The sequence below is a fragment of the Pollicipes pollicipes genome, unplaced genomic scaffold (genome assembly GCF_011947565.3).
Source record: "Pollicipes pollicipes isolate AB1234 unplaced genomic scaffold, Ppol_2.1 Scaffold_6138;HRSCAF=7277_pilon_pilon_pilon, whole genome shotgun sequence".
NCBI classification, from domain to species: Eukaryota; Metazoa; Arthropoda; class Thecostraca; order Pollicipedomorpha; family Pollicipedidae; genus Pollicipes; species Pollicipes pollicipes.
In genome coordinates, this window is record NW_023596818.1 from 35,823,229 (window position 1) to 35,837,597 (window position 14,369).

At 59.8% G+C, this 14,369-nt stretch overlaps 1 protein-coding gene across 1 annotated transcript in view; it reads right to left on the reverse strand.

Moving 5' to 3' along the window:
• LOC119105621 (prolactin regulatory element-binding protein-like) overlaps positions 1-12,566 on the reverse strand; it is a 44,551-nt gene extending 31,985 nt beyond the window's left edge. Inside the window, 1 exon segment of the mRNA XM_037229080.1 lies at positions 12,415-12,566. Coding sequence (XP_037084975.1) covers positions 12,415-12,526 — 112 coding nt within the window. The 5' untranslated portion in view covers positions 12,527-12,566.
• Between the last annotated feature and the right edge of the window lie 1,803 nt (positions 12,567-14,369).

The window sequence follows — 14,369 nt, forward strand, 5'->3', positions numbered from 1 at the left end:
GCATAACAATTACGGCAAAAATATATTTGTTTATTTACATAAAATCATGTAATATATAATGGTTAAACATAACAAATAAAACAGCATAATGCAATGTAACCTTGTCTGATTGTAACACATACCACAAAAGCCTACATTAGAATCAGGCTCACATGCGTATGTTGCATTTGGGAAAAACCATTCGTGCAGACAAAGTAAAGAGCAAAGATTTTTGCATAACTTCGCGACCGAAGATACAGGGGTATCACGTGGACTTCCGCGGGCGTCCTGGTGTCCATTTCCTCATCACAGGCGCGCGGTGGGTTCTCTCGTCCTCCCTGAAAGCTAAGCGCGTCGCGCGCACGGCCAGAGCGGGGGAAGGGGGGGAGGCGACCGAGGAGTGGGAGACAGACGAAGCCACGCCATTACGGCGCTGGGCCCGCACCAGACAAAGCCTCCACCATTAGTCCGACCGGAGAGACAGACATGAGGCGAGGAAGAATGACACCAATCCCCCTTCCCGCGTGTCAGCTGCTCCGTCTCAATCCGCCAGTGTCTGCGCGCCGGCGCCGCTGCGCCGTCCCGCGTCTGCGCCTTCGCCACTGACATCGCGCCGCGTCCGTGCTCTTGGTAGGTGACGTGCACTGGTCAGCGCCCCAGCAGACGGTCAGCAGATCGATCCCAGTGCCGCCCGTCAGTCCGCCGTGACTTCAGAGGTGCTGCTCTGACCATCAGTCGCACAGTCACTCAGTCGCAGTCACACAGTCCGCTATGAGCCAGGGCGTAGCACATGCATACCTGATCCACTTCTACATTAGTCCGCTCCGACTGCTCTCCCACTTAAGCGACAGGATGAGAAATTCCCGACTCCTGCCTTTAGCGTTTGCGTTCCCAGCAGACTGATCTCCCAGTATTTGATGAACGGTTATCGAGCTCACCGCCGGGGGAGGGGTCTCAAGAGGACGGCCGCGATATTCGCCAGCTTGCTGAACGACCAGCCCTGCGACTTTCGAGCATGCCTCCATGCCCATGTGTTTTGCTCAAGTGCGAGCAGTATGAATTATGCATACCACCAGCTGTGAAGGGAAAGATGAGCCAGCTTTGACCTCATCACACTTGATGGATGAGACGACGATGAAACTGATACAGCGTGATACCGCTCTGGAAGAAAAACATTCAACACATTTGTTACCCCCGTTCCGTATATGGTAATATCAGCACGTGACGAGCAAAAACAAGTCGCGATCAAATCCCGTCCAACCATGGCCGGCGTGTGCCCCGGTGTGTGGGACGGGCGGGCGTCCGCCGGGTGAGCTGGGAGAGACGTGTCCTGGCCGAAGAGCCCCGCCACACCGCCTGCAGCCGGGGGTGGGACAGCTCTGCCGCTCCCAGCCATTAGCGGGGTAGTCTTTTTGCACCGCTGCTAGCCCGGAGCGAGGCAGCACCGTCGCTCCCCAGACAGGAGGAAGACAGCCCTCCGCGCCTCGGCAGAACTACTCAGTGACGGTAATCGACCGCCGTGGGCAAACACGGCGCTTATCACACCGGGTAGCGGGCGGCCGCCGTCCGGCAGCAGGCAAGGAGCTGTCTGAGGGCCCACGGCCGAAGCTGGGCAGGTTCTGTCTCCTGGACAGCGCTGGGCCAGGCCTGCGTCCGAAGCAGCACAAGAGCATGGGCGTGACAGGATATATCTCCAGGCCGTAATAGAGATAGAACAAGCAAGATGCGTATCAAGGACGGGTCAAAACAGGATCTGTCCCCAGGCGGATTCGGGTAGAATTCCTCTCCAGGGTGGTTTCTGGCGGCGACCCAGTGCGGGGCAGGACCCGTATCTGGACCGCAAGGCAGCGCCAGCCGGAAGGCTGACGTTCGCCGACCCCTGCAAAGCGGAGGGGGCTCGTGAAACCGAGCCGGTCGCAGCCTCAACCACCGAGAGCGCGGAGGGAAGCGCCCGGCCAAACGCTGGAAGTTCGATTCAGCGTGTCAGAGTGGGACGCATGGCACCAGGGAGAGGGAGAGAAGCAAGGGCTGGTGCATCATCGAGGGGAGGGGGAGAAGCAAGGGCTGGTGCGTAGTTGAAAGGGACTCCAATCTTGGGTGCTAGGAGTCAGCTAGGATGCTGCTATTGGGATATGCTACTAACTAGGATGTTAGGAAAGCTAGGAGTCCACTCCTAATTCTGCCTGATTATTCAACGCTTCTTTTACCTCTTCATGCCTTAGCCTTCAAAGCGACCAGACCACGCCTTTGGCAGCCGTATTCCCACATGTCTGTGCAAATGAGCTGAGGCCTTCGTGCCAAGCGACACTCATGGGCCAGTGGGCCTTGGGATGTGTTCGGCGTGGGACCAGTGACAGTCATATTTTCCCTTTCATGTTTTCCAACGACGATGTTCGCGGCGTCGAACGGACTAAACCCAATGGTTCCCATCTATTGTAATACACCCTTTCGCCCACAGCTCCCCCGAAAACTGGAAAGTCATGCCGTCGGCCGTTCCGACCACGCCTCTCACTAAAGCGGGTCATCTCCGACCCGGGCCAGCCATCCTCCGCCGCAGCGCCGCCGCCTCGGCGCGGTGACCGTCACTGCAATCTGGCCGAGCGGCGCCAGCGCCGGCACGCGCTGATTGCCGACTTCGTCAGGAATTCAATACCATGGCCGGCACCGGAGCCCGGTGCGCCGATTCGATTTGTCCGCAAGCAGCGGCGCCAACCGCCACTTCACTTGGTCTGCCCACCCATGTCGAGCGGCCGGAGCGGGCGCTGAGCGAGCGCCAACCGCCCCCTTCACCCGGCCTGCCCACCCATACCGAGCGGCCGGAGCGGGCGCTGAGCGAGCGCCAACCGCCCCCTTCACCTGGCCTGCCCGCCCATACCGAGTGGCCGGAGCGGGCGCTGAGCGAGCGCCGGCCGCCCCCTTCACCTGGCCTGACCACCCATGCCGAGCGGCCGGAGCGGGCGCTGAGCGAGCGCCGGCCGCTCCCTTCACCTGGCCTGACCACCCATGCCGAGCGGTGGGGGCGGGCGCTGAACGAGCGCCGGTCGCCCCCTTCACCTGGCCTGACCACCCATGCCGAGTGGCCGGAGCGGGCGCTGAGCGAGCGCCGGTCGCTCCCTTCACCTGGCCTGACCACCCATACCGAGTGGCCGGAGCGGGCGCTGAGCGAGCGTCAACCGCCCCCTTCACCTGGCCTGCCCACCCATACCGAGTGGCCGGAGCGGGCGCTGAGCGAGCGCCGGCCGCCCCCTTCACCCGGCCTGCCCACTCATACTGAGCGGCCGGAGCGGGCGCTGAGCGAGCGCCAACCGACCCCCTCACCTGGCCTGCCCACCCATACCGAGCGGCCGGAGCGGGCGCTGAGCGAGCGTCGGCCGCCGCGTGCGCGATGGTCGATCCATTACGCAGGCGGCGCCGAGCGCCGGGTTCCTCGGGCGGCGCCACGTTTGTCAGCGCGCTGGTGGACCGTGCACGGCGCGCCTGTCAGCGGCGCCGCCGACCGCCGCCGCAGTCGGTCGCGCCGTTTGCACGGCATCAACCGGTCATCTGCGGCGCGGGGTCCCGGGCCGGCATCAACCGGTCATCTGCGGCACAGGGTCCCGGGCCGGCATCAACCGGTCATCTGCGGCACAGGGTCTCGGGCCGGCATCAGCCGGTCATCTGCGGCGCGGGGTCCCGGGCCGGCATCAACCGGTCATCTGCGGCGCAGTGTCCCGGGCCGGCATCAACCGGTCATCTGCGGCACAGTGTCCCGGGCCGGCATCAACCGGTCATCTGCGGCACAGGGTCCCGGGCCGGCATCAACCGGTCATCTGCGGCGCGGAGTCCCGGGCCGGCATCAACCCGTCATCTGCGGCACAGGGTCCCGGGCCGGCATCAGCCGGTCATCTGCGGCGCGGAGTCCCGGACCGGCATCAACCGGTCATCTGCGGCGCGGGGCCCCGGACCGGCATTCACCCTGTGTGACGGCACACACAGCAATCACCTCCGCGGCCCTCGCCCGCTCGCCGAGCGCGCTGCAACCATCCTCTGGCCCCGGGCACCCTCTCACAGCGATCGCTCTCGCCGTGGGTACGCAACGACCACGCCCACGCGTTTGGCGGCGATTCCTCGGCGTCAGCTTGCACAGCGATCTCTCAGTCGTTGTTCACGAGGCGATTTCGCCGCTGTGACCACCCTGCCAGGTAGGTCAGTCTGGCGACTTCCAGTCCCACCACAACACGGGATCATCCCTCGATCTTAGTTGGCACACACTGCCGTGTGCAAGTCCTGCCCATGTTGTCACCCGCGAACAGATACATCTGTTTACGGCAAGACACAACCGGTTCATGCAAGCGGAAGTAGCTGCCATGGATGTTGCAACAGGAGCCAGAGTTTGCCATGACCGATCCACTTTTTGTGAAAAGTTAGGAATACTAAAGACAAAAAAGTTTAGAATGCAGTTAAGTCAATTCACTTGTGGGCTCAACAATGCTGGGATGTTGGTGCATTCCTGCTCTTGGTAGCTATAACGTCTCGCATAAACCTGCTCCAAACAGTTCACCACCTTCTGACGACGAGCTTGTCGCCTCGTCTGCGGCGACACCACACCAGCGGCCGGCGCTGGCAGGTCCCGGCACCGCGGCGCGGAATGCACCGCTTTCTCCGCGGCCGGGTCAGCCCGGGACCCGTCCCGGGGCGACCGCGCTGCGCAAAGGCCACACCGGTCGGCGAAAGTCGCGGCGCCGGGGACGGTCGGACGCCGGTTCGGCCGGCCGGGCCGCTCCTGCCAGGCCCGGGATCGATGTCTGCTGAGGCGGCATTAGCCGCGCGCCGGCCGCCCAGTGACAGACAACGGACCGGAGGGCGTCCCAGCGCCGCCGCGCCGCCGCCGGACGCTCGCGCTCGACGGGCGGAAGTCCAGCGGCGTCTGCCGGCGCGTCGGCCGCCCGGTCCGTCCGTTCCGGCCGCCCGGTCTGTTCCCGGCCGTCGCCCGCAGGGCGGAACCCTTCCCACTGTGCCGGGTCCGTCCGCCCCGTGGATCGCTTCCGTCCCAGTGTTCGGTGTCTGCTCTCGGTACAGTTCCGTCCCAGTGTTCGGTGTCTGCTCTCGGTACAGTTCCGTCCCAGTGTTCGGTGTCTGCTCGGTCCAGTTCCGTCCCAGTGTTCGGTGTCTGCTCAGTCCAGTTCCGTTTCAGTGTGCACGGTATGTTTCCTGGTTCCTCTCGGCTCCGGGCGTACCGTTTGCCCAGCGGTATGCTTTCTGGTTCTTCTCGGCTTCGGAGCGTACCGTTTGCCCAACGGTATGCTTCCTGGTACCTTTCAGCTTCGGAGCGTATCGTTTGCCCAGCGGTATTCTTCCTGGTACCTCTCGGCTTCGGAGCGTACCGTTTGCCCTGCGGTATGCTTCCTGGTGCCTCTCGGCTTCGGGCGTAGCGTTTGCCCTGCGGCATGTTGCCGTCTCAGTGTGCAGCGTTGCGGCGCAAGCTACTGGTATCAGTTCTGTCTTAGGTTCTGGTGTTCTGTCCTACTGCGCTGTGTTCCTCTCCATTTTAGCCAGCTCCCAGCGAGCAGTGCGCTTTAGCTCATGTGACGGGTTTTCCCATGCCATTGCGTACAAGGCCAGACAGCAGACTGAACTTTAATGAAAAGGCGATTACCGAGGGAGGCGTCTGCATGGCTGCCGCCGAAGACGTTCTCTCGAGGGTGCTGAGAGGCGACACGACCAGTGTAGTGTAAGTTTGACGTCGTGGTCATGCACCAAATATCACGCTTGTGCTGTCGGTACAGTGTGTAGAGTTCTGCATTGACCTTGATGACAGGTACCACCATTGCGAAGCGATGTAGCACAGATGGTCTCCTGCCAGGCTTACCAATTAATATTGAAATCGCTTCAACACACACCATTGCATAAAACAAAGACCAGATCAAAAATGAATTACGTTCCACTCAAACACTGTGATTAAAAACGCCGTGAACATTGTTATAGCAGAGCTGACTGCGTTGCTAAGATTGTGACCACACGTTAGCCACGCAGTGTTATACATGGCACGGTCACACCGGCCCCGTTCTTTGACTCATGACGAGCACTTCTGCTACATCTTACGATCCGTGGCGGGGGCCGCCTCAATGGGCCAGAGAGGGTCTTCAGGCCTGCAGGGCCGGATGGCGCAACACCCTGCACGTGACTAGAATGTAAGACGTTCTGAACGCAGCGATGGGGGGGGGGGGGCGCCAACCAAACACTGACTGACCCGGGGGCCCATTCAGCATGTGCGTGTAAGAGGATCGGCGGCGGTCCGCGGGTGGAGGGGTGGGAGTGACTATGGCGGGCGCTTTGAGGGACACTGCTGTGAGGATCTTGCGGTGGTCATTAATTCAAAGCCTCAGGACACGTATCGCTATCAGTGTTATCAGCAAGGATTTCCCAAATTAAGGATAGCCCAAGGACATTAGACTTAACTGCAGTGAACGTCGGGCTTTGCAACATCCTTTATGACCATTAGCCACCAGTGCTGGCTGGGGTGCGTTGACATAAGAATTTCTTGGGCCCCGCAAACCAATTTATACAGCACACGAATGAATTATGAATGCGGTGCACAGGAGCATCGCAACATCCCAGTGACGTGGTTTATATCACAAGTCCCGAGAGAAGCAGTCGCGCTGCATCCGGGCGTCTTTCATTTGCGCAAATGTTTCATCCGACCAGCACTGTTTTCCAGCCCGCCCAGCATCGAATAAAGTGACACGGATTCACTCGGCGGGACGCGTGGCTACTCGGGATGTTTCGGTCTAGTTCCTCTGCCTCGTATCGCGCCCACTCGGCCCGCCAGACGATTGCGTGTGTGTCGGCCTCTCCTGCAGACACGGTCTTCGCACACGGCCAGACGGCTACCACACCGGCTTTCAAAACCACGTGATTGAATTTGCTCACCCCCGAGCACCCCGCTGTCGGACGCATAGGAAATCTAATTTCCTGCCTTGTACCATTGTCTCGGCAGTGACGGCCTCGCAACATGGAGAACAGCGTTGTTTCTCGGTGTTTGTTGGCAAAGTGCACGCGTATGTCCATTTTTCTCAAGGCACGAATGACTTAAATAGGACTAATTGTTTGCATAGTGCAAGTTTGTACACAGTTTTTGGTATTGGCGTACCTGCAACGCAAATTGTCCACAAATTATCCGAGGCGCCATTGCTTTTGCATTTTGAAGCCACCCAGAAACCGTGCCAGAAAAATCGACACATTCTGCGTCTGGTTTGAAAAACGCTGACGGAGTGTGTGGCAGCGATTACGTGCATTGTGATAGTGTTTGGCAGCAGACAGCGGGCACTGACAAGCCTGCACAGCGTGGCGGTGGCGGCCACGTGCGCCATCGGCGAGTACGCAGGCTGTGACAGTGGCACGGTGCCTGCCGTCGACGCCAGACGCGGCTGATGACAGCATTGATTTGTGCGTCAGTGAGCGGGTCCCACTGTCGGCAGGGCAGGCTGGCATTGCGGCACGGAAACGTTCGGTGCAGCGATGTTGTGCGCACACTACAGCTGAGCTGATCGGGCGTGAATACCGCACGAAAGCAAGACGCAATCACTCAGAACTCCGGAAGGTTCGTAACACTCAAGATGTCGATGCGAGACGAAAAAAGGAGCATTTTTGTTCCTGATCTTCGCTGCGTCGCATGCTGCCGACACAAGCCATGTCCGATACTGAGCGGAGGTCGGTAGATTCGCGAGCGGTACGCGCAGGCGCACCGCGCCGTGCCCTATCACCGCGGCCGCGGCCTCGACCTTGGAGCGATGTGGCGTGAAGATGTGCCGCCTGCCGGCCGCGCGGTGCAGAGGTGAGGGTCACCCGACTGCGGCTCGTGCCGACCGTGGGCCGCAGCCGCCACCCGACCCGGCGGCGCGGCGCAAACTTGGGCGCCGCCCGGCCCGCCGCGCGGGTCAGCCGCAACGGTACGGAACGGAACGGAGCGCCAAGTTGGACGGGGCGGGGGCCGTGATGGTGCTTTGTTGGCGGACCGGCGCGGCTCGTCCGGTCACGACGACCGTTGTGGCCTTCGGTGGAGATTGGAAGGCAGCGCGAAACACAGTAGGATCAGGCACTTTCATGGCTTGTCTCGGCTTTCCTGCCTTGTTTCGCCTCGCGAAACTGCGCAAATGCCTTCTTTATCACTGAGCTTAAGCTGATAAAACTCCTTGCAAGCGTTCGGTAGAGCACGCAGACAGCGAGCGGTCGTTGGAACGTCTGCCGGCGCGACATTGCCATCACTAACGCGACAGACCAGCGCGACTCCTCCAAAACACGTCATATTTCCTCATCACGTCCCGTCCAAGGACAGCGTTGTTTGGCAAACGACGCCAGCTGCCATCCGCGACATCACCACCGTCCGACGAGCCTAATCGGTCGCCGGTCGCAGGTTCTTCCTTTCACCCACGGCGCTGACCGGGTCCAGCTCGCATCGAGCCGTCGGCCGTTCGTCAGAGCGCTTTGCGTCACATCAATTGAGCGGCGCCTCTCTCTCTCTCTCTTTCTTCCGCCGGCCGCGGCTGAACGAGGCGCAACGGTGGCGAGCCGGGCCCGCCGGACGGCCCTCCGGCGCCGGGACCGGTGCCGTGCCGCCGCGTCCGAGCCCAGCCGCGCGCCGGCCGGCGGCTGACGCCGGCGCCGCGGCCGTGACGGCGCGGGTTTCACTTTCGGGCCCGCTCGACCGGCCCACGGTCAGCTGAGCGGCGCCGGTTAATTGGGGGCGGGTCCCAAGCCGGACGACAGCTAGTCAGCTGGAACAACGGCTCTGACAGCGGCCGCCGGCTATCGCTGACGTAGCAAAGCGCGGGGAGCGGGGAGCAGACCCGGCGGCGACGGTGTCCCACCGAGATCGTCCCTCCGCGCCTCAGGTGGCGGGCGGCTGCAGCGCGCTCGGCCGGGGTGCCGGCGGCCGCCGGTCGCCCGCACCGCGACGCGTCTCTGACGGCCCGCGCGTCTCCCGCCAAGCCTTCCGACGGCCGCACCCAGCCCGGGCCCACGCTAATATCCGGCGGCGCCGCCTGAGCTGCGTCAGCCAAGGCCGGCGCGCCGGCAGACGCGCCTACAGAGGCGGCATTCCGAGCCGGCCGAGGGTGAAAGCGGTGCGGCTGCGGCCGGACCCGCCTGAGCCCGGGCAGCCGGCTGCCCGCGACGGCTGAGCCCAGCCGGGCAGCGGCCCGGCGACGCCGCCGCGCTCCAATCGGCGGCCGAATTCAGAGTCTGGCTGTATACGGGGCAGCGCACGGATGCACATGCGGCCGGGCGGAAGATAAGAAACTTTCGACGTGTTTCTCGCGCACGCGGCTGAATGCCAATTCCGCCGGCGGCTGTGGCTCGTGCGTGGACTGGAATATCGACTTAGCGACACGCTGCGAACACGTCCGCGTAAGCAATGCAGCCCGGCTCGCGATCAGGGAAACACTGACGCGGCGTAAACCGGATGAAGGGAGGTCGACTCGCATTGGATGCGTCCCACACGAATGGCATATGGCAGCGGAGCACTGTCCAAGCAGTCAGTCAGCCAGCCGGCCGGCCGGTGATCCACAGCAGTCGGCTAGCCGATGGTCTACAGCAATCGGCCAGCCGGTGATCCACCACAGTCGGCCAGCCGGTGATCCACCGCAGTCGGCCTGTCGGTGATCCACCGCAGTCGGTCAGCCGGTGATCCACATCAGTCGGCTAGCCGGTGGTCCACAGCAATCGGCCAGCCGGTGATCCACAGCGGTCGGCCAGTCAGTGATCCACAGCACTCGGCCAGCCGGTGCTCCACAGCAGTCGGCCAGCCACGGCACAGCATCTCGTGCTGTGTGGCCGACTGGACCGTCGCCAGACGCTACGCTGTAAGGCCCGTCGTTCCGGCTCCGGAAGGGCTCGTAGTTGGCGGCAATAAGGTGATCAGTGCGGCTTTTAGCCACGCCTTTGGGGCCTCCACAGCTGTCACAAGTAGCTATCGAGGACATGTTTCTAGCCCAGCGGGCCGTAGCGCGCCGGCTCAGATTTTGCAACAGGGCCACCGTCACCCGCCTATTATGGCGCAGTGTCGACGGCGCCGAACTCATGCGACGCAGTCCGTGAATATTATCTGGCGTTGTCAAAAAAATGGGACAATGCGTCAAACTTTGTGGGTCACAAATATCGCCGGCACCCAATCGCGGAAAAGCATTTGTGTTTTGTGCAGTTCTAATATAATCTATATGATCCGATTCTCATATATCGCTGACGCTGAGTGGTGCGAAAACATCGATGTTTTCCAATTTTTCGCACGTCATATGCATCGTCACTGCGTTACACTCCAAGGAAAAGCCTGATTTGAATAAATCTGACACACACAACGATCGAGCTGCGTAGACCAAGAGGGAAATAAACTGGTCACTTAGGGCAGATGCGATCCAATCTTGAAAACAGGCGCTCACCCAACTCAATACAAATCAATATGAAGGCGCTTCCAAAGCAGCCATAAATACGAATTAGGGCGGTGTTGGCAGGCAGACGACCACCCAGTACAAATCAGTCGAGGCCCTCTGCTGGCCAGGGAGCATCGCCAGCGAAAAGAGCCGACAATTTGGCGCGATTTATAGCGCGCGAAACGAGCCCCGACCGAAATCTAACGGTTTCATGGTCCATTGAGCTGAGGGTCCCTGCGGACCGGGCCAAACTGAGAGAGGCAGTGCGTGCCGTCTTCTGCGTGACACCCAAACGAGTCGGGCAGAGACCGGGCTCGCTGACTGGGCTTCATCGCTCGATATGTCCCGGCTGAGACGGATGCCCAGCCGTTAGAGGATGTTTGAAACCGTGAGTGCTCGGCTCTGTCTGAGGGCGCGTTCGGGAGCGATCCAGCATGACATATGACGCGTTATGCACTGGAAGCAGAGATATAAATTCGGCATTAGGAAAGCTGCGTAGTCCATTCCTTTCGAAAAGTGCGCTATGAAGATGTATTGATGGTGGAAGGGGCTTACTACCCACCTCTTATATGGTCGGCAATAATTTGTCATGGCTGACGAACATTTTTCTTTGGCGTCAAAGGGCATACGCATCAATTGAAATATCATGAGTTGTTCAGTGCATTTGCGAGGAACATTAAACACGCAGATAAGAAGGTAGTGATAGCTTTATTCCCCGTAAAAAACAAGAAAATGGAGAGATGGATACGCTGGTATCTCGGCAACATGTCTTTATCGAAACGAATATCAGTGTGCTGTAGTAGTAGTGTCGTCGTGTAGATCGGGATGATAGATCGGGAACATGAACGGACGGGGGCTGACGGGACGACTCGGGATCTGGGCTGATGTTGCAGAAGCTGGAGCGTGCACTAGGCCCGATCAAGTGCAGCGTCACAGTCAGTACCACTAATATATCAGTAGTGCTATTGATATTCGTTTCGTTACGCGCATGTGCCGAAACATCAACGCCTCTATCTCTCCACTCTCCCGGTTTTTCTACCAGGAATAAGGCTTTTGCAACTGTCTTATCGAAATAAAATATCAGTGTGTGGGAGGTGATCGTATGAAAACCAGAATTGTTCCACAACACAACAAAATGAATATTTAGTCTTGCACACGCACGCCAAAAGCGTTTTCTTTCTTCTTGGTCAGAAAGTCTGAGTTCTACAGTGTTCTACAGAGTTCTGAGTTCTATGTCCTCGATCTACACTCTGAAGCCTTTTAATAATTGCCATCGATTCATTTCTGTCAGCACAAAATAGCCACACCGAAAAACGTCAGTGAATGCCGGCGTATTTTCGTGCACGGGAATTCCGCTCACGACAGATACGAATCGGCGCAGTCTGTCCACTCTTCCCACCACACTCGCCACCTCGCTTCCGCCAGCCCGCTGTCGTTCTGGACCCGTCGGCCCACAGCAGCGTCCTTTTAACGGCCGTTTTTCTCCACCCGTAGGGCTGATTACGCAACACCTGCCACCGGTGTCGCGACTCCCGCAAAAAGCGGCTCACCTACTTTGAGGGCGGCCCGGCTGTCGCCGCGAGCGCACCACCGTGTGCCTTACCCGAGGCGTGGTGGCTGGACTGCCGGCACGGTTTTTGTCGTCGGCCGCTGGCCGGCCTGACCTGATTAATTCCAGGCGCCGTGAGGGGCTCGGACTGACGCGAACTGATCGAGCTGGCTCGAGGGAGGCGGCGGTCGTGCTCTTACGCGGAGTCGATCGCAACGCGCCGTCTTTTTTGACGGCGAGCTGTGCCTGGTCGTGACTGACAAGCGTGCGGCCTCCGCTGACGTCAGTGACCCGAGGTCAGGCCGGCGCAACAGGACCGAGTCACCAGCCACCGAGCACGTTTCACGAGCTAGTGTGGGTGACACGGACCCGGGCGCACCTGACGTTCTCCGCCGGCCCGCGCCAAGCTTCGGCTGCACCTCACGGATGGTCCGACACCAGCACAGCGACACTGGCGACTCGGCCGGCCCGCCGGCGACCCACCTTGGTAGAGCAGCCGCTGCGCGTGCGGGAACTTGCCCGTGCCGGCCAAGGCGTCCAGTTCGGCCTTCAGCTGTCCGATGTACTCGCCAGCGTGCTCACTGACGGCCGCCATGGTGTCGGCTGCCGCTCCTCACGTCCTCACCCGGCCGCGTCCGCCGGCACACTGGCTGGGCCGCCGCCGCCGCCGCCGCCGCCGGCCGCCTGCGTACTCCCCGCGCCGCCTCGCTCACCTGGGCGGCCCGCTCCCGGCTGTTTGCTGCCCCGTATGGGCCACGCGCCTCTAGCTATAACATCGACCAGCGGTGCGCCGCGCCCCGAATTGAGGCATCCAGGCGACGCGGCGAGAGGAGGAGGCGGAACTGGAGGGGAGGCGCGGCGGCGGAGGTGCCCGGCCGGACGGGACACTGCGTCTACCAGGGTGGCGACTCCGCGGTAGACCTGCGGACCCGCGGTGGAACGGGCACGCTGAAGGAGAGGATTTGAAGAGGCGAGGAGAGGTGGGAAGAAGGGAAGGACAGTCAGGAGGACTGAAAGAATGGCAGGGAGAGGACATGGAGGTAGAGAAAAGAGGAAGGGGGAGGTGGGGAGAAGGATGAAGGAGAGGCGGAGGAATGACACATATCGGGAGATAGCTGGAAGAGCAAGAGGAGAATGAGCGAGTGAGAAAGGAAAAGGAAGAAAAGAATAAAGTGGTGGGGGACACAACTCGCGGGTGGTACGAAGCGAATGCACACAGATGGAGTCTTAAGCTTGGGCTGGCCAGTCATAGGCATTGTCAACGTTTGTAACCCCATGAAGCCTTAACTAAGCTAACCAGTGCCGGTGACAGCTTCTGTCTCAAAGCCAATGTCTTAACATCAGCTTCGAACTTCCGAGACAGCATAAGCCATAGCCCCATACCGATTTCTGCAGAACAGGCCGTAACTTAGCGTCAGGAGTGATCCAGCCCGTTTAACGGCGAGTGCACGTGGCTGCTCACCGGCTCCGCAGCGCCCCCAGGCCATGGATCACGTGCCAAAGACGAGGTCTGGCATAATAACGGCAATTCCGCATCATCCGTGGCAGACTCACGCTCCGTGTAGCCGCCGCTAGGCTCATTACCGCATTAATGGAATGGCAAGCAGCGGAGATGAGGAAATAATAACAATGGCGACCTGGCAGAAAACTACCGCCGGGTGAAAGAATACGTGCCTTGGTATGGGAACAAAAAGAAAAAATAGCACTCGACCAGAAGTGCGTCCTCAATAGGACAAAATACCTTTGATGTCAAGGTCATATGCGGCTAAACCTTATCCAACATCTTACGTGCATAGCCCCTCAATTAGACAGTGACGACCTCCTAGTGATAACAATGGTAAACAGCTTTAACGACGCGGTCAGAGAAAACTAGGAATGTATTCCATGGAATTGAACGAAATAGCACCCACCTCCCCTCAATTGAATTCGCTTCATGTCAAGAGGTCTCCAGACTAAGACATGCCATGCTTTATTGCTTAATGCCTTTCCGCGCCGCTAGATTTCGACTAATGGATGACCAGAGTTTAGTGCGGAGATCTACCCGACTTAAACCGTGGCGGATGTACCAGACGCAACCTATTGCCGGATGCTCATCAGAGTCTGTCGGAGTCTTCAGAGAGAGACTCGTCTGAGTCGAAGTCTGAGATTAATGCACAATTATTAGAGCCAGGGCCTTGTTAGCGTGGCCATTCTATCTCTGAGGCTCCGTCTGAGATGTCATTAGGGTGTAATTCATCAATATCAGGGCAGGGTCTAGAAAACCGGCATGTGACGCAGACATGCAAGTTTCCCGAAACGGTTCGTCCGATTGCCTTGAAACCTTCACCAATCGATTCTGTGCAATGGGCTGAGTCATGGGGAGGCAATATCGAGACCTGACCCGAGGCCAAACACCTCGAAAACGCGAAGGGGAATTGCTACATGCAAACGCAGGCAAC